This window comes from Petaurus breviceps, unplaced genomic scaffold (assembly GCF_028583685.1).
Source record: "Petaurus breviceps papuanus isolate PSGF00001 unplaced genomic scaffold, PetGlider_PUasm1.0 227, whole genome shotgun sequence".
Taxonomy (NCBI): domain Eukaryota; kingdom Metazoa; phylum Chordata; class Mammalia; order Diprotodontia; family Petauridae; genus Petaurus; species Petaurus breviceps.
In genome coordinates, this window is record NW_027185896.1 from 10,108,661 (window position 1) to 10,134,138 (window position 25,478).

Consider the following 25,478-nt stretch of genomic DNA (forward strand, 5'->3'; position numbering starts at 1 on the left):
TATGTATATATGCATTATATTTATGTGTATGCATGTGTGTATATTCTAGATTATTATTAAACAAAGAGTCATGGGATTTAATGCTGCAAGGGACTTTAAATGTCACCTGATCAGAGGATGTCAAAGCTATGGAGAATTAGGTACAGGAAAGGGAAGTGACTTGCTCAAAATCACACAGAGGGTAAGAAGAGTGCTAAGCCCGGAGCCCAGGTCTCCTGGCCTCCAGAGGCAGCGCTCTCTTCTCCAGAACACTTCTGTGAGAGAGCTTGTCCTCCCCCTACCTCCACCCGCCACTACCGCCCATCCTACCACCAAGACATTTCTGTCTGTCTCTACTGATTTCCCATCCAAACAACAGGGATGGACAGCACTATCTTCCACATTGCTAGCATCCTCTCAGATAAGCTCAGAAAGCCCCTGGAATTGGCTCCTGACACACATGGTGAAGAAATCCTTCTAGGGAATTCTGCCTCGGAGTTTTCCCTCCCTCCCCTAGGTATGTTAAACCACGTCCATGTGAGTGGTCTCTGGTGCCTAAAAGCTCCCAGCTGGAGCAGTCTCAGTGTAAGCAGCTCTCTTGTGCCTCTCCTAAGACTCTGGGGTGGAGGCCAGAACCCCAGAGAGCAAGAGACGCTCAGGCGGAGGAAGGGTGCCAGACAAGGCCACAGAAACCATTCAGCAGGCATTGTGACCACTGTCCCTCCTGACGGTGAAGGAAGAAAGGGAGCCAAGGGCACCCGGTGGGCAGAGCCCCAGGTGCCCACTGTTGGACCTGAGGCAAGTTGTTTATCTCCTCTGGACATCAGTTTTCCTAACCATGGAGTGGGAGAGATTATTCCCTTGTGGGAGAGTGGGAACCTCGGGAGATAAGAAGGGGGTAGGTAAATCCAGGGGATTACTACAGATTCTCTAAGGGATCAAACCTGACTCTTGGGGTCCAGCCAGAAGACATGATACTCACCACCAAAGGCCAGGTCCCAGTAAGGGAAGCCTGGTGGGAAGATTGTTCAGCACTAAGGGAAATTTTAGAAACAAAGATGGGAAACATTTTCAAAAGGAAAAAATCCAGAGTCTGGCTGCTCCCATACCTGTCTACCTTCGGTCATCTGTCCAGATTAAGGAAGAGCTGACCTATCCATGATACCCAATAGTTTAAGGAAGGCAGCATAAGGAAGGGAAAATATTACTGAAACACAAACACACAAATATATTGCAGGGTGAAAGACGGAATTTTCAGGTTATCTTTGCCAATTCACAGGAACACAGTATTAAAAGCAGAAAGGGACCTGCTCTAGGAAGTTAAATAACTTGTCCAACTTATAATGGTGTTCAGTCATTTTTTCAGTCATGTGTCTGACTCTTCATGACCCCATTTGGGATTTTCTTGGCAAAGATTTTGGAGTAGTTTGCCATTTCCTTCTCTAGCTCATTTTACATATGAGGAAACTGAGGCAAACAGGGTTAAGTGACTTGGCCAGGGTCACACAGTTCAGAAGTGTCTGGGACCAGATTTGACCTCACAAAGATAATTTTTTCAGACTCCAGGCCCTACACTCTAACCCACTGTGCCACCTAGTCAGAATTTGAACCTAAGTCTCCTTGCTCCAAATCCAGAAGTTCTCCACTGACAGAAGACAACAGAGGGCTGGCAGTGTCACAGGACCAGGAGAGGAGACAGCAAAGTTGGGTTTAAAGAGGTGAGAAACAGAAGTCCCTCAGACCTCCACATAGTCACACCTTCTAGAAAGTGAGGAAAGGAAACTGTATTTACTCTTAGTTTAAGGGCAGGTAGGTCTTTAGTACTGGAGAAGGAAATGGCAAACCATTACAGTATCTTTGCCAAGAAAACCCCAAATGGGGTCACAAAGGGCCTGACATGACTGAAATGACTAAACAACGCCTTTAGTACATGTAAAAGAATGGACTTTCCCATTGATATCTGGTAGATTTCTAGGTACCAGGATTCACTTATCCAATGCTTCCCTTCTCTTGGGAAAAGGAACCTGGACTCCCTTCTGCCTGTAGGATTCAGAAGAGAGGAAGTGAGTTTTCCAGGCCCCTGCTATTGCCAGGGGAACATACTGCCTCCCACTTGAAGCTTTTAAATGTCAGGTGTTACACAAATACCAAGCATTATTAATAATTTAAAAACCACCCAACAAAATATGGTCACAACCAAGTATCCTGGTGGGAGTATGCTGGACTGAGAGCCAGAAGAGCCAGGTTCTAGCTCGATATTCTGCATCTAGCAAACTTAGGGACCTGGGGCAAGTCATATAATCTGTCCATGCTTCAATTCTTCAATTCTATTAAAGCCCTGCCTATGCTTCCCAATAGATGTGATCAGACAATATACATGGAATACCATGAGTTTCTTGGAATCAAGCAGTTCTAAATGGGTGATTTAAAAGAAAATCATAATAGCAGTTTCATCCTACCTTGAGCTAGGCTGGGAACCAACAGGAACTCAGGCTAGTGCCTCCCACCTTTGGGGAGGTCAGGTCAGATACTGCTAAGCCCCTGGGATGATACTTCAAACCACACTGCTAAAGGACACAGGGTCAATGCCAGCTCTCGTGCCTTCAAGGTTTCCTAGGTCTCTGCAGCAGAATAGAGTGGCCTTCCTGGCCCTCACCCTGGCCTGTTTGCTGACAGGCAGAACTCTGAAAATTTAATGAGGGTCCCTTAGGGATGCAGCAGGCTCTCTGCAGCATTGATAGACAACCCTGTGGCTGCCCAGATCCAAGGTCTGAGTGCCCCAGGCAACAGATTGAGTGCAAAGAGTAGAATTGAGGGGATACCTAGTAGTGCTAGGGAGGGCTAGGATAGGATTACCTTTCTCTCATAGTTGGTGAAAAGTGGATGTTACTATTTCACTACCTGGGTAATATTTGTCAGGTGGGCTTTGATGGACACTTCTCTGAAGGTCAGGAGTCAATCTGTGAGTAATTAGTATCTGAGAACAAACAGCAACTGCTCAGGGGGAAGTTTAATTGATTCTTTGGGATATCAGATTTTCAAGGTGCGCAAATGGACTGAAAACTGAACCCTGGGAAGGAAGGGCAAATACCCCAGGGGAGCAGGAAAACAGAAGCCAGGAAAGGTTGGCAGTCATGAAGAGACCATCTCTAGGGGATCATCAGCTGCAGGACAAGGCCAGGCTCAGAAATGATTTAGATGGGCAAAGGGGGAGCACTCAGTCAAATTGTCCTGGCAGTTAGGGACAGATTAGGAACACTTGGGATAAGATTCTCAGACTTTTGAAACTAAAGTCTTTGGCTCTATTTTATCACACTCTTTCCCCTTAAAATCCTTTCTGAAAAGTTTTGGGAACTAAGGGAAAGAAAGGGCTTATCTTCACCCAAGTTAAGAAATTTGGGGGCCTTGAAGAGCCTAGGGGCCATTCTACAGAGAAAGGAACTAAGGCTCAGGTCACATAGCTTATAAGTGGCAGAATTGGGATTCAATGGCAACTCTCAACTCCCAGTTCTAGGCTCTTTCTACCATAAAGTAGCATCTGGGATGGAGTGTGAATCCTGTTCCTCTTCCTATAACTTGAATGGGGTCTAAGTGTCTTCCAACGCTATAGCCCATGACTACTGTACACTCCTCTCCCTCAGAGAGGCCTGACTGGCCTGACAGCCCCTGGTGCTGGTGGATGCCCCCCTGGAGATAAGACATCCAGCTAGCTGTCTTTCAGGCAGGACTTGCTTGGCTCTGGGAGCTGCCCTTGCCTCCACCTCCTGCTGCCTTTCAAAGGGCATCTCTATCTACTGTATTTGACAGTGCTTCTGACACAAAGCTTCCCCTCTCCCCTTAGCCCCTTCAGTGGGAGTCACTAACACCTCTGCACTCAGATCCACTGAAGGTCACATATCTCTTCAAAATGTCTTGATCTATGGCCTAAATATCTGTTCTGAAGAATCTGATCACTGGACCTGGAATAAGGCAGGTATCCACAAATGTTTGTTGAGTGAATGAGTGAAAGAATACACAAATGCATGAATGCCCCGTCTACAACAAAACCACAGTCTGGGAAGCCATCCAGCCTCTCTCAGAAGAAAGGGAAAGCATACCTATGCCACTGAGACATGGGACCATGGGAAGATTTCTTACTTAGCCTTAATCACTGAATGGGCATTGCCTCAGTCCAACTGAGACCTGGTAAAGACCTTAGCTTAAAAAGGTCACTACATCTGGGGCCATCTCTGGTCATCCTGATCTATATGTGGCCACTGGACCCAAGTAGCTCTGGAGGAGAGAGTGAGGATGGTGACCTTGCATGGCCCTCCCTCACTTCAATTCAATTCACTTGAATGTCATGGCATCACCTCCCTGGTGTCATGGTCCTTTTCAAGAATGAAGGACAAACAATAACAATTGGGACCATGAGAAGAAGAGCCAGGAAGGACCTTCGGGATAACCTGATTTGCCTCTCTCAATTTACAGATGAGAAAACAGGCCCACAGAGGGAGGAATGACTTGCCCAAGGTCACAAAGTGAGCCTGTGCCAGTTCTCTGACTCCAAATCCAATGCCCTGAGCAGATGAAAAACACTTTGACACTCCCTTGCCCCCGCCACATGTGTGCACATGTGCATGCATACACCCCTACACACCCCTATATATGCACACACATACACAAGGGTACACAGCCTCCTCCACACTTGGGGAGTCCCTGGGTCATCAGCAACATAGAACAAAGGCACAGCTGGAACAACAAGTAAGCCATAAGCCTGAGGCCCAGGCAGCCTGCAGACCCACTCATCTCTGGACTGATGCTGCAAATGCCAGCTAGGATCCTGAGGCAGCAGTGGCACATCTCTTGTAGAGGGAGAGGATGCCAAAGCTGCAGCAGGCACAGAAACCTCAGAATTCAGGGCTAGGATGTCTCAGGCACCATCTAGTCCAACCCCATCATCTTATACATGGGAAAACTGACTCCCAAAGGGGTGAAATATCCTAACGGTCAATGGCACATGGCTAGTTACCTGAAAAAGTTAGAAGTTGGGGCAGCTAGGTGGCGCAGTGAATAGAGCACCGGTCCTGGAGTCAGGAGGACCTGAGTTCAAATTCGGCCTCAGACACTTAATATAAAAACTAGCCGTGTGACCTTGGGCAAGTCACTTAACCCCAACTGCCCTCAAAAAAACAACAAAAAGAGAAAAAGTTAGAAGTCTCCTGACTCCAAATTGAGGGCTCCTGCCTAAATAAAGAACAGCTAAGATGTATATAGCACTTTAAGGTTTGCAAAGCCATTCCTATATATTATTTTATTTAATCCCCACAAAGGCTCTATGAAGTAGGTGTTACTATTCTCATGTTACAAATGAGAACACTAAGGCTAAAGATTAAGTAACTTTCCCAGGGTCAAAAAGCTAGAAAATGTCTGAGGCAGGATGTGAAACTCCAGTCTTCTGGATCCCCAAGTCTAGCCCCTTCTCTAGGTCCCCCTGTGGTTCAGCCCAGTATCCACTGTTCTCCTGCATGGGTCATTAGTGGGCCAGGGATGGGCTGGTTTGGGGTGGGGAGGCATAAGTCTCTCCACACTAGCTCACTTCTCTGTATCCAACAACATCCCACGTGCTACATGCAAATGAGGGGCCGTTCTGGTTCACAGAGCCCAGTCCATGGCCAAAACTAGAATCGCCCAACAGTGCCTGTGGTCATTCAGTGTTGCCCATGGAAAGTTGCAAACAAACACTGGGAGAGTTCCCCAGGAACGGGAAGGAGAACTATGGGTCTGTTCTGAGCAGAGAGAGAAAAGGCTCTGGGGCAGGAGGAGAAAATTCTAGAATTCTGGTGAGGAGAATGATGGATGGAGAGACAGCCAAATGGACAGTAATAATGCCTCCCTTTCTATGGCACATTAAGATTTACAAAGCAGTCCAACTGCCCACACTAGGACACAGGAGGCCACCCAGGTGAAAGAGCCATCTGAGGTCCTTTTAGTCCAACCCTCTCATTTTATAGAAAAGGAAAGTGAGGCACACTGAGGGAAAATGAATTCCTCAAGGTCATAAAGTGGATAGACGACAAAGCCAAGACTAGAATTCAAAGCTCTTTTCATTCTACAACATGCTTAAAGCATCTTCCTCTGACTCTTTCTCCCTAGCAGTGGTTACCACTCAGGGCCCCTTTCCCTCTCCTCCCACCCTTGATCTCCAACCCAACCCTGGCCAAAGCCTTGATAAAGGGGCTTCAGACACCAAAACAAGACCATGGGTCAGGAAACAACCACCCAAAGCCCATGTCTCCATAGCCTAGGCAGCTCTTTAGCCAGAAGCCTTATAGATCAGGCTTCTGGAATGACCCTTCTGTAATGGGAATGCAAATTTGGAAGATCTTCCCTGCCCCTAGGCTAAAATGCACCTGAAGCCTGGGGAGGGAGGCTTGTTTTTCAGTAGATACTTCTTGGTGAGTCAATAAGGTTGTTACATTCTCTGAGCCAGGAGAAGGCTATATAAGCCCTGATGTGTAGCTTTGTTTTGGGACTCACTTTGAGAAGTGTTCTGTGATTTGATCTGAATTCTGGGAAGCCGTTATTGAGAGTCCCCCAGCTTTGAAAAACCCAGATGTGGAAACCCAGATGTTGACTGGGTATGGATGTAATGGTTTGGACAGTTTGGAAAGCTGTCTACTTGATCTGTTAATGTCTTGATAATTCTGTCTGTATATTTTGAAGTTTGGGGTGCTGACCTTTTTCCCCTGAACAAGGTAAACGATATATGTCTGACTGATTAAAGTAAGCTTGTTAACCCATTTTGAGTTGCTTTCCTTTAACAAAGCAGATCCAAGAACCTGTATGGGCAGCAAACCCTGAGGCCACGCTTGGGGTGCTTGCTGCTACACCTTCCCAGAAAAGTGACAGTATTAACTCCCATTTCTATAGTGGTCTAAGGTTTGCAAACTGCTTTCCTCACAACATCTCCATGAAGTACACTATTGTTGTCCCCATTTTACAAATGAGGAAACTGAGGTTAAGGAGTGAAGTGACCGTGAAGGTATTTCAACTGGAGTTGGAACTCAAACTGAGATCCACCGGCCACCACACTTCAAGGTCAGTCCTCTTTCTATGATACCATAAGCTGTACATCTCAGAAGCCCTGGACAGAGTAGCAAAGAAGGACCCTTTCTAAGTCCCCAGGTCCTGTGTACAGATCCTGGTCAGGAAGGAATGCCCATGTCACCCCAACTCCAACAACTTGGCTTCCTTCTCTCCAGGTTCACAGTGAATGTCACCAAATGATGCCACCTTCCTCACATCCCCAAACCTACCTGAACTTCAAACTCCACCTGGATTACTAACCTTCATACAACTCCTACTGCCAACTTGAGTGGGACTGCCCCAGGGTGAGGAAGTCTCAGCAACAGGATGAATGATTATGAGTCACCAGAAAGAAGGATTGGGAGGAGCTGTCCCTTAGATACAGGCAGGTCTCACTAAAGATGAGCTAAGTAAATGCACCCAGTGGTAGGACAGTGATGCCAGGAGAACAAGAGGCCATACTGGTCCAAGGCACCAGATCTGCCGGTGAAATGACTCCATCTATTACCAATTGCTCCCTGTGGGGTAATGAAAAACACCCAAGGGGAAAAAACTTCCTGGCAACTGATTTCAGGTCTTGACCTTGATATATGGTCTGGGAAAGTCCTTGAGCTTTTCTGAACCTATGTAAGAGGGAAGGGAATAAACATTTACATAGCACCTACTGTAGTACCATGGACTGTGCTAAGAGACTTGCCCAGGGTCACAGAATTAGTATCCGAGTTTGAACTCTCCAGGCCCAGAGCCTATCTACTGCACCACCTTGGCTGCCTCTCTAAAAGCCAAGAACACAGTCATGCTAGACTAGAGCCTTGTGGGAAACCTGGCTCTAGATTACTAGGGGAAGTCAAACAGCTGCTTAATGAGGCTAAGCCAACCTGGAGGCTGAAGTCGATCTATCTGTGAGTGGGAGGCACTGGAGTGCAGGGGCCATTCTAGGGGAAGTTACCCTACTTCTTTCGATGTCTTGTTGCCCAGAAAGGAGTTGAGAGTGAGACTGGAGGTGGGTGGGGTGGAGAGACAACCAAGGTAATGACTCAGGTGCCCTACCAGAGTCTGTCACCATTCCAAACAGATAGTAGCCTCAACTACCTCCTTGAAGCTAACACTGTGCCCTCAACTCCTCCCTTCCATTTGGAATGCCCAGACTTCCACTGGTTCAAGGAGAAAAATTAAGTGCTTCTGCTTTCCTCAAAAGGCACATATGAAGGAAAGAGAACACTTAGTATTCTGCAGTCAGACTGTCTGGGGCATTGTTCCTTTGAAACAGGAACACAGGAGCTCTGGGTAAGGCTGCCTGGGGGTTGGAGGAACCCTGAAGGGTCAGTACATTCCTCTGGTTCCAGTGGCTGAAGCAGATCACAGATGGCACACCTCCACTGGGTTCAGTCGATTCAGCTAAGGGGATGGCACGAAAGGGAGACTGAACTTCCTGTAGTCACAGACCCAAGCTTTAAGCATGTCCCATTGAGGAGATGCCCCCATCAACTGGGGAATGGTTGAACAAGTTGTGGTATGTGATTATAATGGAATATTATTGTGCTATAAGAAATGATGGGCAGGATGCTTTCAGAAAAACTTGGAAAGACTTTTATGAGCTGACGCAAAGTGAAATATACTGTGTACAAAGTAATAGCAATATTGTAAGATGATCAGCCATGAATGACTTAGCTGTTCTCAGCAACTCTGAAGGACTTACGTTGAAAAATGCTATCCATTCCCAGAGAAAGAACTGATGGTCTCTGAATATGGATTGAAGAATACTTTTTTTTTATTTATTTTTCTTAAGATTTTGGGGGGGGGGGGTCTATGCTTTCTCTCATAACTGATTAATATGGAAATGTTTTGCATGACTATACATGTATAACCTAGATTGAATTACTTGCCTTCTCAATGATGGTGGGGGAGGGAGGAAGGGAGAGAATTTGGAACTCAAAGTTTTAAAAACGAATGTTAAAAATTGTTTTTACACGTAAATGGGAAAAAATAGAATACTAATACAAATTTTTTAAAAAAGATGTCTCATTGCCCTAATCAGTACTTTCATATGAATCACAGAATAATAACACTAGAAGGGATCTCTGCAGTCATCTTGTCCATATCCGAGAAGGATTCCTGACATACCCAAATGGTCACCCAATCTCCACTAAATCCTCCAAGGAGGGGGAAAGACTCACTTACTGATTGTACTTTTGGACAGTTTTAAAGTTGAAGACATGGCACCCAGAACTGAGCAGACAACTCCATATGGGGTCTGAGCAGGGCAGAGGAGAGACAGACAACCACCTTCTTCATCCAGTAAGTGGTGCTTCCCTTAATTAAGCCCAAGATGGCACCAGGCTTTCTAGCTATCCCATCACACTGCTGACATAGCTGGGAGGTCATGGGATTTGGAGTTGAAAGGGACTTTAAATGTCATCTGATGACAGGATCTTAGATTTAGCACCAGAAGAGTCCTGAGAGATCATCTGACCTAGTCACTCATTTTAGAGATGAAGAAACCTGGTCACAGAAAAGCGAAGTGACTTGCTCAAAGTCACACAGGTAGTAAGACCAGAGTTGCAGTGCCCTCTCCTTCACACGGTCTCTGTCCAGCTCCAGTGACCTCTTATTTGGGCGCAGGGACAAACTGCTGTTCGTCTTGAGGAGCTGTGTTCCCTATTCCTGCTGCCCTCTCAGAAAAGTCCCTGGAACTGGCTCCTGCCACATGCTGCAGAGGATTCTGCCCAGGGTCTCCTCCTCTCCCTCCCTGGGATGCTAAAGCAGCCCCCCATGCTGAAGTCTCTGCTGCCTGAAAGCTCCCAGCTGGAGCTGACTCTGTACAATCTGTCCCAGTCAGCAAGTCCTTCTGCATCTCTCCTAAGCAACAGGTTTAGGTATGCAGACTCTTTAAGCTTGCATTCTACTAACCTAAGGGACATCACAGTGCACAGAGCCCTGGCCCTGAAGTCAAGAACACCTGAGTTCAAATCCAGTCTCAGACACTTACTTGGCAGTGTGACCCTCGGCAAGGTACTTCTATCTGCCTCAGTCTCCTCATCTGTAAAATGGGGATCATAATAGCACCTATCTCCTGGGCTGCTGTGAGGATCAAATGAGATAATACTTGCAAAGCACTTAGTACAGTGGCTAGAACATAGGAGGCATCTGTCAAATCCTTGTTTCCTTTTTTTTTTTTTTTTTACCAAACTCTCCATGATTTTTTTTCCCAGAAAACTAATCAAACTTCCCCCAACTCTCTGTATTTGTGAAGTTGATTTTTTGAATGTAAACATAAGAATTTACATTTATCCCTACTGAATTTTATCAGATTTAGTTCAAGGCTCTAGTCCTTCAAGATCTTTTTGGATTCTGACTATGTCATCCAGTATGTAGTGCTCTCTCCCTCTCTCCCTGCCTCCCTCCTTCTCTCTCTCTGTCTCTCTCTCTCTCTTCTCTCTGTCTCTCTTTCTTTCTCCTCTCTCTCTCTCTCTCCATATTATCTTGCAAATCTGAAAAGTATGTCATTTAAGTCTTTATTCAAGCCACTGACAAAAATGTTTATAGCCGAAGGTCTAGCACAAATTCCTAGGACTGTGGTCCTCACTGGAGTATTCCTGCTAAGTTGACAGTGAATCTCAAGTTATTCAAACAGTTCTACATGTATATAATTGTATTGCTTTCTTGTCCACATAGTTTCATATTTTCCACAAAAATACTGGGAGATACATTATCAAATCCTCTGTTAAAAGACAGGTAAACTATTGACAGCATTCCCCTGATTTATCAGTTTAATAGCCCCGCCATAAAAGGAAATAAGATTAGTCTGGCATGATAAATGCTTCCTGATGCCATCCTAACTCTGTAAGCCCTTCTTCCTTTGCTACAGTTTTATTATCTTCATTATCATCATCATCATCATCATCATCATCACATTTATATAGCACTTATTATGTACTATTAATGATCCATTTAATAATGCATTTATTAAATCATTCTTGAATTTTCCCAGGAGTATAAGTTCACTAGCCTATATATTTTTCAGATACTATTTTCTTTCCTTCTTTGAAAATCAAGACCACATTTGTCCTTCAGTCCTGCAGGAACTCTTGTGTTTTCTGTGACCTTTCATAGATCAATGACAATAGCTTGGAAGTCACATCTGCTACTGCTTTGTGTACCTGAGGATGTCATTCATCTGTGCCAGGTGACTTAAATTCATTAAGGGCAGCTAAGTGGTCTTTTAATATCTTACTTTTGTAGGATATTCTGTCATTTCCAATAAAAAGAATACTCCTCCTTGGCAGGAAAGACAGAAGTGTGATAAGAATTGAGCAGCTCTGAATTCTTTCTGTTTTGGGTATTGCTGTCCCATCTACCCTCAGCATGGATCCTGGGCCATCTCTCCTGCAGCCCTTTTCATTCCCCTAGAGGGATAAAAGGTAGAATTTTGCTGGGCTAAGCTTCCCTCAGCAGCCTTAGCTCACCAGCAGTGGAGGCTATTTCACAGGACTCTACAATACTGTTCCATTCATCTCATTACCTGCTTTTGATTCTATTTTCTGTACATGGTCTTTTTGTTTTGTTTTGGTTTTATATTTAAATGAGAAGTGAATTCCCTGTATATTTATATGGGTTTCCACAGACAACTCTCTCTTCAGGGACAATTTCCTCCTCAGAATTCCAAAGTTTCTTCTTCAGAGCTTCCCATCCCTTCAGGCCTGACTTCCCCCATACAATTTTAGTCTGAGATCCTATTGGGTCTTCCTATAAATCCTCTAAAATCTGCTCTCCCCAAATCCACAATTCATATCAGACTATGCCCAGCTTTCTTCTTCACTACCTTCACTACCTCCAACTCTAGGAGGGAGAGGCTACTTCCTCCACTTTCCACACCCTACAAAACTCCCCATCATTTCCACCCCAGTTCCTGCCTTTTAGTGAGAAAGTGAGAATCAGGTCCAGTACACTCTGCACATTTTGAAAGATAAAATTAATCATTAAGGAAAGTATCTGCTTTTGGCAGAGAAAAAGACCAAGCAGATGTCTGGATAACTGAAGTCTCCTAAGATTGCTTCTGTGCCAGGCTTATAATCTGTTTCTCAAGCCCCTCATCTATTTCCTCTTTCTGTCCAAATGGCCTGTGGTACACTGATGACAAAATCACTTCACCCACCTTCCACTGCTTTTCCCCTAAACTTTTCCTACTATTCTTAACCTTCCCCCACACCCCCCATTCACATGGGTATATTTTCTTGATATACAATGACACCTTCCCCTACCCTGCTTCTTCTAAGATATACCCAACCATTCTGAGTCTGTTTCAGTCCTAAGGTTCATTCCACCACATCTCAATGATATCTAGAAAATCAAACTGCCTTCTACATTCTCCAGCTGCTCTGGCCAGTTGCCTATAATTCTGGCATTCATGTGTAGATATTTGGGGCCATGAGTTTTGCTTCAGGCTACTTTCTTAAATGTCCCACGGGAACCTCTGGGTGCCCTGACTCTTCTTCCTTCACTGCAGCTGCTCACTCCGTGTCTAGCTAGATGAACAGAGGCCACCCTCTGCTTCTGCTACCGCCACTATCCTAGTTCAAACCTTTATCACCTCATGATTTCCGGTTTAAAGTCCTTTTGATTAGATTTCCAAGGGTAGGTACACTTCATCCCTGGTAAGGAGTCTGTCATCCCTGTTTTAAGCTGTGGTCCATCCAGAAGACCAAATCACATTATCAGATACCACCTTCTTAGCCAGCTATTTCCTCCTAAACCAGTTTTTCTTTTTTATTCCATGTCTTCCAAAGGCAATAGTGAAGAAAACACATGTGCCCCTGTGGTATTTAGTTTCTTGCTCAAGAATTCAAAATCTTTGGCAATACTTTGTAGGTTCCTTCTGGCAATATCATTTGTGCCCACATGAATCACCAAAAATGGGCAGCAGTTATATGTTCTGATGAGACATAAGAGGTTCTGGATACATTCCCCAGGAAGACAACAGACCTCTGATATTGTTTTTATCAGGTAGACAAACAGCTATTTCAGTTCCCTTGAATGACCAGACAAATTTCCACATGCTCTGTAAAGCCCAACTTCTTGTAAAGACCCCAACTTCTCTATTTCTGGGTGTGTTCCATCAGTATCACTGTCACATCTTGCCAATTGTTTCTATCGATCCATATCTGCCCTGCTCCTTTCATCATTCTAGTTAACACTCTTATCACCTTTGCCTAAATTACAGTAATCCCCTTCTAACTACCACTCAAATCTCTTCTTCAACCCATCCTTCACATGTTCCCTTAGTAAGCTTTTTAATGCACCATTCTCATCAGTTACTTTTCTAATTTAAAAAAGAAAACCTTCTCCAGTGGCATCCCACTGCACATGGGATTCTGGCACTCCGAGGTCTTCAAAATCTGACTCTACACTACTTTCCCACCATTGTCTTATATTGTCCCCTGTCACATACTCTACAGTCAGCTTGACAACACTTGTTAAGCCCCTACCAGAAGATGCTGTGGTGTGGTGGACAGAGTATCAGCTCTGTTGTCAGAAGAATGGGGTTCAGATTCAGCCTCAGACCCTCAATATCCATGTGAATTTGGGCAGGACACTAAACCTCTCCAGGTCTCCGTTTTCTCATCTATAAATGGAGGGGGGTTGGACAAGATCACCTCTGATGCCTCTTTCAGCTTTACATTCATATTTCTGATCTATAATCTTAGTGCAGCACAGCACTAGTCCTTAAGGGATACAAACTCAAAAATGAAGCAACCTCTGCAATCAAGAAACTTAGATTCTTCTACCAGAGGGAAATAACAAACACAGATAAATAAACTCAAGGTACTTTGAGAGGGGAGAAAGCATTAACAATTGGGAAAGTTATGGAAGGCTTTGGGGAGAAGGCAACACCTGAACTAGATGCTTAAAGATAAAGATTCTGAGAGGCAGAGAGGAAGAGCCCATTTTAGATACAGAGGAAAGCTGGTGCAGACACATGGAGGTGGGAGATGGGAGACTGAGTGTGAGGAATAACCAGTAGTCTGGTTTGGCTAGAACACAGTGTTTGTGAAGGAGAGGGATGTGAGATAAGGCCAAAAGGTAGCTTGGAGCCAGATTGCAGAAGGTCATTTAAATAGTGTCAGCCCAAGAATACTGTGTTGTCTCTTAGACGCAACAGGAAACCGCTTTTTGAGCAGGGGAGTGACATCAATCTTGTGTCTTAGGAAGATTATTTTAGTAGCTGAACAGAGGATTGATTGGAAAGAGGAGAAACTGGAAGTAGGGAGGCCAATTAGGATCTTGCTTCAATAGTCCTGGGGAAAGATGATAGAGTCAAACCTGAACTGGGATAATATCAGTATGCATAGGGAGCAGACAGGTTAAGGAGGCAAAAGAATGATTTGGAAACTGATTGAATGAGGGAGGTGAGGGAAAGGAAAGAGTTGAAAATGCTTCCATACCTGGGTCAGAGATAGTCCCCAGATAAATGCTGTCAAATCCCTTGCTTCCCCATTCTACTGATGCTTAAACCTTGTCTGGATAACTCAACCCCCACCATCTGTAAAGCCTCCTAAAAAGAGTTCAGCTTAACTCTTCACACAAGAAAAACCAAGTGGATGAAGAATATCTATAGTCCAGGCTATGATATGCAGTTCAAAAGATTATAAATTTAGATCTGGAAGGACTCAGATATCTCTGAGTCAAGGTACAAAGACAGCTCATAGAACTAATCCATAAGTGCACATATTTTGAACAGATATAACAAATGAACAATAAAATACGCAGAGAACTGAACAAGAAGAGTGAGCAGGATTGTCCTTGACAAACTGTGTAATGCTTTTAAGAATTCACAGCTTCTCCCTGAAACAAAGGCCAATTTTTTAAACATCAATATGGCTCTGAAGATTCTGACTGGTTGCAAGTCATGGAATACCAGTCTCCAAAGAATTAAAACTACAGGTCACACAAAAGATAAAAGAGAAGCACATCATAGATGTGAGCATGCTGCAAAATGCTACCAATGAAGAATGTGCTAGGTGTTATCAAAGAAAGGTCTGACTGGAAAAGGAGGTGGGCTGATCACCTAGCAACAATGAGAGATCATTAATAAATAGGGCTTCATGGGTGTCTACTCAATACCAGAAGATCTTTGCCCGATAGGGTAAAATCAGAAATAAATGGTGGAAGTCGTAAAGATGTGCACTTAGCCTTAATGTCAGGAAAAAATTTCCTATGGAGGTTTTCGAGCAGAGGTTGGATAACCATTTGTCAGCTATGTTATATCAGAGATGCCTTTTTGCATGGGCTGGACTACATGGCTGCCAAGACTCCTTCGGCTTTCAAATCCTGTGGTTTTGTGATGGACAGGAAAGTCCTCTGCACGTACAGGATTTACAGGAGGTAAGCTTCATATAGGGTGCAAAGGCATGGAAGAGAAAGTATTTCCCCCATTAGAAGGTAAAGCTCTTGAGAGGCCAGCCTTTCTTATATCTATCTGTGTATCTCCCAGTGTTTGGCACAGGGAATTATACACAGTAGGGCCTTTATTAATGTTTAATTGAAGCCTTAGGTTATTTCTCTGGATGTCTAGCCTAATTTCCCATGCCAAAATATAAGAATGCTCTGATATGAAGGACCTCCTATCTACACTTGCCATGAGTAACTCCCCAACCCATGGGTTTTCAAATGGTCTCACTTTCCACACAATAGCTGCTACCCACTCCATCCCCAGTCCCAGTCAGAAATCTCTTTCTCTGGTACCTTGAAGCTGACCAAACACAAATTGCTGACCTAAAATAAATAGAGATCTAAGGAGCCAGAGAGCCTGGGGACTGGCATGGAAACAGGTTCAAAATTCATCTTGGAAGGTAAGTGGTCACAAAGGCTGCTGCTCAATAGAATGAGAAGCAAATCACACAACATACTCACCCCTCCATATCACTGTCCACTAGGAGACGGACTAGAATGCCAGTTACAGCAACAAGAATTGGATAGTGGTCTACACTCTCCAAACCTGGGGAGGATATCTCAGTTAGTCTTCATCCTAACTCTCCCACCTTGCCTTTATGCTTCAAGAAAAAGCCTTCATCAGCCCAAACATCAGGGTGTGATTTCATCGGTCTCAGGAATATTCCTGAACTCTGGGAGGGAATCCCTTTTACTAAATAGCAAATACTCTAATCCCTAATTCCCCAAGTATTTCCTCAGTAATTCCCTAAGGGTCCACATAGGGAAGACAGACATATTTGGAGTAAAATAGATTGCACCAAACCTTCCTCCACCACCCCAACTCCAGGTGTTCAGGATAGAGTGAAGGATGTGAAAGAACATGTTTTCTACTAGCCTCTGCAGTGTGGGGGAGCTAGAAACTGGAGCTCTGAATGGGAGCTGGGCAGAGATGAGATGTCTAGGCAAACACTTCTGAGAGGGGACTTGAGGTTTTATTTTAGGTTAAAGAACAGACTAGAGGGAGACTCACCTGGCAGCCGGAGATTAACCACTCGGTCAAACAAGTTTCTCTCTGCTGTCACACGGTTCAGGACCTGGTTCAGTAACTGAAGGGGAGAGAGGAAGTGGGGTTTGAGGGGAAGCTCTTAACAAGCCCCTAAGGTAGGCAATGCTAGTACTGTTATCACTATTTTCCAGGTGAGGAAGCTGAGGCTTGACAGACTTGGGGATCTTATTCAAACCCAGACCTTCTGGCTCTGAGTGTAGGGCCCTTTTCACTGTAAGACCCTGACTTGACATAGTAAATAAGGAGGAACATATGAGTAGAACATCAAAAGTCTGCCAGCAATGAGGAAGCTTCCTATTTGCTTGAAAGCAAGCCTGAGTGAACTCAGTTCAGAATGCCCAAGTGGGCCAATCCTAAAAATGCACTAGGAAAAGAGGGTGGCAATATGTAGGTGAGGGCCACCATTCTCTTACCAGGTCAAGGCAGAAGCTGCATAGAGGCAAAGGCTATATAAAGGCCTAAGGAATCATAGGGACAAGCCAGACTCAGGTCCTTTAGCTAGAGGAACTGAGCAGTTCTGGGCACCATCCAGCCTGGGCTGAGTCATACCCTGGATTACCTGCCACCCTAATGTAGATATCTCTGTACACTGTTAACGGGACTAAAGGATGGAAAGAGAATTTGCAATAAAAGTGTCTCAACCTATCAAATAATGTGGTTAATCTTGGGTTGTCCTGTACTATGATGGACAAGGCTGATGGGGGAGACCTTCTTCATAGAGAAACTGGGTCACCCTGACATGTGTTTGATGAAGGAACCCCAGAAGAAGAAATGGCTATTCAAGAGACTGAAAACACAAAGACCACAGACCCCAGGGAAAGGAAGCAAGCCCCAAAGTGACTACTAGGGGGACAATTCAGCAACAAGAAACCAATCAATCAACCACCATGTGTTTTTTGAGCACCTGTTACAAAGCACTGGGCTAGGTGCTAAGGATACAAGGATAACAATTAAAAGGACCTGATCCCAAGAAGTTTACATTCTGCTAGAGAGTAAACATGCATAGATGTGTTTTGGGGTGTTTTTTTTGGGGGGGGATTGGTTTGAAGACAGTTGGGGCTGAGTGACTTGCCCAGGGTCACACAGCTAATAAGTGTCTGAGGCAAGATTTGAACTCAGGTCCTCCTGACTCCAGGGCTGGTGCTCTGTCTACTGTACCACCCAGTTGCCCCCACATATGTGCTGATTATGTTAAACAGATAGAAGGTGATGGGGGTAGGGCACTAGCAGTTTCGGGGATCAGCAAAAACTGTGTGCAAAGTGGTACTTGAGCTGTATTAAAGGAAATGAGACATTTAAGAAATGGAGAGAAGGCGATACATTCCAGACACAGGGAGGGAGTAAGCTAATGCAAAGGCATGGAGATGGGACACAATGCATTGTATATGAGCAAGAGAAAGATGAGCTTAACAGGCCTGCAGAATGCATGAAGGGTAACGAACCTGGGAAGGTTGGCTGTGAAGGGCCAGTCTGTATTTACTCCTAGAAGTAATAAAGAACCACTGAGGGGCAACTAGGTGGCACAGTGAATAGAGCACCAGCCCTGGAGTCAGGAGGACCTGAGTTCAAATCCAGCCTCAGACACTTAACACAAAACTAGCTGTGTGACCTTGGGCAAGTCACTTAACCCCAATTGCCCTACCTTACCCCCTCCAAAAAGAAAAAAAAAAGAACCATTGGGATTTATTGAGCAGGGAAGTCATGTGCTCAGATCTGTGCTTTGGGAAGTAGCTGACACCTATGCAGAGGATGCCTGGAAGTGGGGGGAGACTTGTTGTGAGAATATCATGGAGGAAACTCTTGCAATAGTTCAGCTGATAAGGGCTTGAACTAAAGTAGTGACTATGAGGATGAAGAGAACAGATATGAAAGATGTAGTGGAGGTAGAAATGACAAGATATAGCAACTGACTGGACGTGGGGAATAAGTGAGAGTGAGGAGATGAAGATGATTCTAAGGTCATGAGACTGGGTGACTGGAAAGATGGGGGTACCTGAGTAGAAACAGGGAAGAGGAGTAAGTGTTGAGGGAAAGACAACGTGGTCTGCTTAGGACATATGAAGTTTGAGATTGCTACAGGATAGCCAGTCTGAAAAATCCAATAGGCAGTAAGTGATAGACTGGAACTCAGGAGAGATGCTGGAGAGCTGGGCATAAAGCTGGTCGGTCAATAAGTATTTATGAAATGCTGGCTCTATGCCAGGCACTGTGCTGAGCATAGAGATGATAACTGAGCCCACGGATAGCTGAGGGGAGAGCCCCACCCCCAAAGTTAGGGAATGAACTGTACACTTAGAAGGAGCTGTAAGGGAAACAGGAGGAGAAGCAGGAAAGAGCAGTGTCACAAAAATACAGAGGAGAGAGAGGATCTGGGAAAAGACGGTGCTCCACATCAGCAACAGCTGCAGAGAGGTCACGAAGGTGACCTCTAAAAGATCGCTGATGACTTTGGAGATAGCTGTTTCCATTGAAGTCAGAAGTCAGATTCCAGTTGAAAAGTGAATGAAAGAGTCAAAGCAATGAGCACAGATAGCTTTTTTCGAGAAGTTTGGCTATGAAAGGAAGAAGAGACTCAGGACAATAGCTAGAGGGGAGGGAAGGTCCTAGAGAATGACTTTAAAGGATGAGAGAGATGGACAGGTTTGTAAGCAACAGGGAAGGAACCACTGGAGAGTGAGAGATCAAAGACAGGGGTGGGTAGGGTGGGGAGATGAGGAAAAACATGACTGAGGGAAAAGAAGAACCAGACAGACTACAGCTAAACTAATAATGAACTCGGGCAATGATGTCCAGACTCATTTACCTGGACAAGGGATGGCTGGAGCTATGGAGGGTCATGAATATACACTTCAATAAATCCATGTTTGCTCTATATTCACTACCTCAAACAGTCATACTGGGGAGTAGAATCAGAAACTTAAAGACACAGTCTACCGAGGAAGCCTGTACAGAGGTGAAAGTCAGAGAACCCTGGTTCAAATCCTGCCTCTAATGCGGATTACCTCTATGATTTTGGGAAAGTCACTCAATGCTTCCTCATTTACAAAATAAGTGGGTTAGATCAGATGGCTGTTGAGGTATCTTCCCACTCTGAATCTATGATCCTCTGACCCTTTTTCCTCAGAACAAAAACACCTAATCTGAATTAGATGAGGTGGTGAGTAGTAGAAAGAGCCCTGAGTTTAGAGTCAGGGGGCCTGGCTCAGAGCCCTGCCTCTGCTGCTTACTCGATATGGGGCCTCTCTTTCTAAGCTTCAGGATCCGTATCTGTGAAATGAGGTGACTAAGTTAGATGAGCTCTAATAACCTTGTATTATAACTCCTTAGTATTTATTTGTATTTATTCTCTTTGCAGTTACTCTGTGTATATGTGTATCTTTCTATCTACATCTATCTATATATGCACATATATGAACACAGATATTGGCCTCTCTATTAGAATGCAGTTTTGCATGAGTAGGGATCATTTTATTTATTGTGTTAGTATCTCGGGTGCCTAGAATAGTTCCTGGAATATAGTAGGTACTTCATGAATACTTGTTTACTGATTGATTTCTAAGGTCTTTGGTCATTTCCAGTTGAATACTGAATAATCTTATGTGGGTAGGTGCTAAAGCCAGGGGAGCCAGGGACAGTCGAAGCAGCTGTGGAAGAAGAGGTAATTAAGGCATGAGGCTGACAGATCTCTGAGCTGAAGAAGGCAAGAAGGCTCTGAGACCAAGAAAGTCAGAGAATTTGCAGCCTTGGCCCAGGGCTCAGAAATGAGCAAGCTTCCCAGGACCAAAGGACAAAATTCTTCTAGACTGGCTCCAAGGAGTTCTATCCCAGGAAGCTGCTTTGGCAAACAGCCCAGGCTGGATCTAATAATATACTGCTCCTCAGCTAAACTATTCCCCTGGGCCTGACACAGAGAGGCCAGTGAGCTGCTGGGAGCCATGTCTCTACTGTGGATCCTCTACAGGCTTGGAGATGTCCGGGTCTACCAAGAGGAGGGATGGCAGTGGGCGGCAATGAAAAGACAACTGGACTTGGAGTATAAAGAACCAGGTTTGAATGTAGACTGTCACTGACTGAATAGCCCTGGGACTGTCACCTAATCTCTGGAAGCCCCAGTTCTTATACTACCTACCTCACAGAGCTATTGTAAGGAAAATGCTTTGTAAACCTTGTTTAGAAATGTGATCTTGTTTTGTTATTACACTCAGCTCCCTTTGCACTGCCCCCAAGCACAGAGCCAAGAGATGCTATAGCCTCAACCAGGCCTTGGTGAAAAGAAATGGGAGTTCCTAATAGTCTGTGCCAACCCTTGCTAGGACTGCTGTCCTGGGGGTCCCAAGGAGATAGAAAAATAAACTCGGAGCAGAAGCCTCAAAGCCCCGAGTGAGAATGCCCTGTCCCAACAAGAACAAAGACAACCTGGTCCTACCCTGCCACCAACCTGCGCCAGTCGCCGGAGCAGCAGCTCGGAAGAGGGCCGATTCCAGTCCAGGAAGATCTCAGGGGCCAGGGTGACAGTCATCTCCAGCACCCGGAGCAGGCTCACTGACAGGTCAAAGCAGGTGGCGCACACCTTCAGCTGACGACTGTCCACAAAGTTTCTTTCCAGGCGCTCGGCTGCTTGTTGAATCTGAATTACCCCACCCAACCCCCACCAAGGGCAGGATCAGCAGTGCCAGCTCCCCTGGCTTGGGGGCATTTAGATGGCCCCCAAATCTAAGTCCTCTTTTTGGCCTCTTCCCCTTCCCCGGCAACATTCCCAAGAACTCCATTGGAGGTCTTCTCGGCCTGTTCCTGTAGCTAGCCTGCCTCCTGGCTGTAGGATCAGCTTCAATTAGGGATGGGGACTTTAACAGGATCCCAGGACCTAAAGCTGGAACGACTAAATACCTAGTGCAACCTCCTCATTTTACATCTGGAAAAAAGAAGACCCAGGGAGGGGGGAAGTGCTTTATCCAAGGTCACACAGCATATAAACATCCAGGATTCAAACTCAGGACCTCTGACCCCAAGCCCTATGCTCCTGCCACTCCTGTTTCTATGTCAGCTCACCTCCTGGATCATGCCAATGAACTCAGAGAAGGCCCAGTTGAGCTGGTTGAGGACACTGTTGAGGAAGCTAGGGGCCATGTCACGGTCACTCCGTAGCAGGTCAGCCATGTGGCCCTGCAGTAAGGTAGAGGGGCAGGGCTCTGCAAGTAGAAAGAAGGCATGTGGATCGAAGGGGGCCCAGAGGGATCCTTCCCCACACTGCACGCACACACCCAATCCTTCCCAAAAGAGGCTTCAGTGACATCGCCTGCTAGCCTAACACAATCATTTGGCTTTCAAAGAGAAGCCGGGGGCCGTCTTGCCCCACTGCCAGCATGTGGGGCACTTCTCTGCAAGGCCAGCTCCCAGGAGACTGGATACAAGTGGTCTGAATTTCTTAATTTATGCCAAAGTTCAGGCCTGAGGTTTGGCCCTGATCCGGCTCTTTTCATTTTTTTCCATCTGCCTCTTCTACTACCATATCTGGCCAACTAAACTGGACAGAACAGGATTATAGATTTAGCACTACAAGAGGTCACAGCACCCAGAAGAGGGAAGCCAACAGGGTCAAATGAGATCATAGACTGAGCCAGAAAGGACCTCAGAGATCACTGAGTCCAATCTTCTCATTTTACAGATGGGGAAATTGAGGCGCAGAGGTTAAGTAACCTGTCTAGGATCACACAGTCGGTGAGTGTCTGGGGCAAGATCTGAACCTAGATCTTCCTGACTCTCAAGTCTAGCACACTGTCCACTATATTGGGATGCCTCTGGCTGTCCCAGGCAGAGCAGGATTTCCCTGGAGCCCAGGGAATACCTGCTTCTGCCATTCACTCTAACATACTTAGTAGTCCTGCCACAGAAGAACAGGGGCCCACCAGCACCAGCTCCCAGGCCGAGGATCAAACAAAAGGCAGTTCCTTTTCCTCTAGGTGCTTATGGTTCCTCCTCCTGGATCTTGTGGAACAGTTTTACCACCAAAAGCCAATGGGTCGCAGGCTGGGCAGAGAGATCCTTCTCTAGCCACTCTTCCCTGGCAGTTAACACTAGTTCTGCTACTTCTCTCTGATCCTCTCCCCTGCCCTTCTCTCTCTCCTCCTCTTTCTCTTCTCCCCTCTCCCCTCCCCATCTTCTCTCCTTTCCTCTCCCCTCTCCTCTTCCTCTCCTCTTCTCCCCTTCCCTTCTCTCCCCCTCTTGTTTTCTCTCCCTCCTGCTATCCTGGCTCTTGCAGTACCTCCCACATCTTGTTCTAGGCATGCATTTGGCTCCAGGCCTGACAAGAAACTATCTCCTCAGCACAACTTCTCTGCTCTGTTCCTGACCTTGAAAAACTCTCCTTCAGTCCTGCCCTGTCACACCTCATTCATCATCCTCAGGGAAGCCCTGCCTTCTTCAGCACTCTCACAGATCCTCTACTTCCTCAGTCCTGCCATTTTAAAAGGCCTGTCCCAGTGCTAACTCTACGTGATCCATCAAGGCTCTGCCAGACCCCAAACCCCCCAGTTATAACTGATAGATTTTAGTTCTCCAACCCCAGGACTAGAACAAGCTACCCAAGGTCCCCAGTCCCAGGATCGTAACCAGGTTTCCCAGCCCACCCAATCCCATCCTTAGAATGGGGTGATTTCAACTGCATAATCCCAAGGGGTTATAAAGAGAGCCAGGCCAATTTTCCAGCCTCAGTGCTAGAATGGAGCTATCCCAGGCTTCCAGCTTCAGGGCCCTACCAGAGCTATTCTCAGTGCTATAAAAGGGCTAATGCAGCCTAACCCTACAAAGTCCAGCACTATAAAAGTGCTGGCCTTATTCTCCAAGGTCATAATAGGATTCTCTTTGTATGGCCACACTACACTAAAGTCAGCCCTAACCTTTCTAACCATTATAATGGCAGAGTTGGGTTTTTTTTCTCCTGTCCTTTAGTATTAATACTAGAAGTAGGCTGGGAGTAGGCCTGTTATGGCACCAGGGTTAGGGGATGAGTTTTCCTATATTCTCACACTAAACTTCTGAGAGAACCTGTGATTCTACAAAGCTGATACGTCTGTCCTTAAAGCAATTCCCACTAAGTAGAGCCTGAGCTGTGTTTCATGCTCACTCTAATTCCAAGCCAACCTGGCCCTCCATTCTCTTCTCAACACTCCCCGATGTCCATGACTTCTACCTCTGGCTATCCCAGAGACACCTAGCCTGCAGCCAGGGTGGTGGAAAGCAGCCACTATCTGGCTGAGTACAAAGATGGCACCTGGGCCTGCTGGTCACACACCCCCTGATGGTGACGTCTGTAATCAGAGCTCTTGGTACCCTCTGTTCTGAGTGGCAACAATGGGGGAACCAGATAGCCTCTCCCCAACCCTTCCCACTGAAAATCAATAGCTCCTGCAGCAGGCTCCTGGCCCAGCATGCAGCTCACATTGCACCCTGGGGACGGACTGGAGGCAGCAAGGCTCAGGCAGAGGGACTTAGGGATGGAGAGGCATGATACATTCCTGCTGTTGGTGTGCTAGATGACCTGGGACAAATCATTTAACTTCCCTCTCCCTTAGCATCCATGACTGAAAAATGAGAAAACATCACTAACCTACCTAGCCAGAATACTACTATGAAGAGAATCAAAACAACTTTGTACAGCTTATGCATTTAAGATATACTAAAAATAGCCAAATTTAAATTATATGTATGATTTCAAGAGTCACAGTATAATCCCAAACTGCAGATAATCCACAAGTGGTTTTGACTAGCTTAAGGGTACATTCATTATAAAGGTAGTTCTTGTGGGGGTTTTTTTTTGAGATTTTGTTTTGTTATGTTTTGCAGGAGGAGAAGAATGGAGATAGAAATAAATTTGTATCTTAATGTTAACTGAAGGTTTCATAGGTTACAGTACTCGGTGCTTGGCCCTGTTTTACTCAACATTGTTACCAGTGACCTGAGTAAAGACATAGATGGCATTACTGTTAAGTTTAGAGATGATACAAACCTTAAGGAGAGAGTTAGGCCAGAAATGACATTCAAGCAAGTCTCAAGAGGTTGAAATGGTGGGTTGAAATTCAGATTAAATTTAATAGAGACAATTCTGCACCTGAGTTCAAAATATAAACTGCCCAAGTACAGAATGAGGAAGGTTTGACTAGAAACGGTTCATGCCAAAAACAAGACAAGGCAAACCCACCCATCATCTATCTTCCCCTGTTTGGCCAAGTAGTGAAGCCTTCCTCAATGGCTCCTGAGGCCTTGAGGTTCCCAGGGGAACACCCTGGCTGTCTGCCTGCCATCCCTCCCCCTTGCCACTAGACCATCCCACTCTCTCTTCCTAGCACACATCTACTTGGTGACATCTACTAGACCAAGAGCTCCCTAAGTCAGCAGTGGGAAGTGGCAGCCAAAGGAGACATTTCAGTCATACACCACATTAATAGAGTGGAGCAGAGCAAGCCTATGGTGCTCAGCACTGGGTGATGGTCCTGCAGTCAGGCCCAGCTACTCTCTGCTCAGACCGGAGCTGGAAGATTAGGTGTAGTTCTAGGCACCAACAGGGAGAACAAGGACCAATATATGGAGTTGCCAGGAGGCAGATTTCAGCTTCATAGAATGGAAAATCTCTTAACCATGAGAGCTGCCCCAAAATGGACTGGGTCGCCCTGAGAGGTGGCAAGCTACCACCAAAGGAGCTCTTCTGATGAAGGGGGGGTGACTGTCTACTGAAGACATGTACAAGGGGATCGTGCTTTGGCTAGCGATCGCTTTCCATGACTTGAGAAGTTCCTCTTGGGTCTAGGGTTTTATGATTTATGTTTTCTCACGTTGATTCCAGGCCGTGAGCTCACAGTAGCACGAGACAGGTCCCAGATGTCATGGGAGGAGTGGAGATATAGGCCAGGATCCTCCTAGACAAGTCATAACCTTCCTT

At 45.6% G+C, this 25,478-nt stretch overlaps 1 protein-coding gene across 2 annotated transcripts in view; it reads right to left on the minus strand.

The window, feature by feature from the left end:
* The window catches only part of RNF123 (ring finger protein 123), a 116,201-nt gene that overhangs the window by 10,489 nt on the left and 80,234 nt on the right, over positions 1–25,478 (minus strand). For both annotated transcript variants that reach the window (XM_069095703.1, XM_069095704.1), the window contains exons 32-35: positions 21,593–21,732; positions 20,982–21,170; positions 16,508–16,583; positions 15,958–16,042 (exon numbers count right to left, since the gene is read on the minus strand). In XM_069095703.1, coding sequence (XP_068951804.1) covers positions 15,958–16,042; positions 16,508–16,583; positions 20,982–21,170; positions 21,593–21,732 — 490 coding nt within the window. The remainder of the gene's footprint in view (positions 1–15,957; positions 16,043–16,507; positions 16,584–20,981; positions 21,171–21,592; positions 21,733–25,478) is intronic.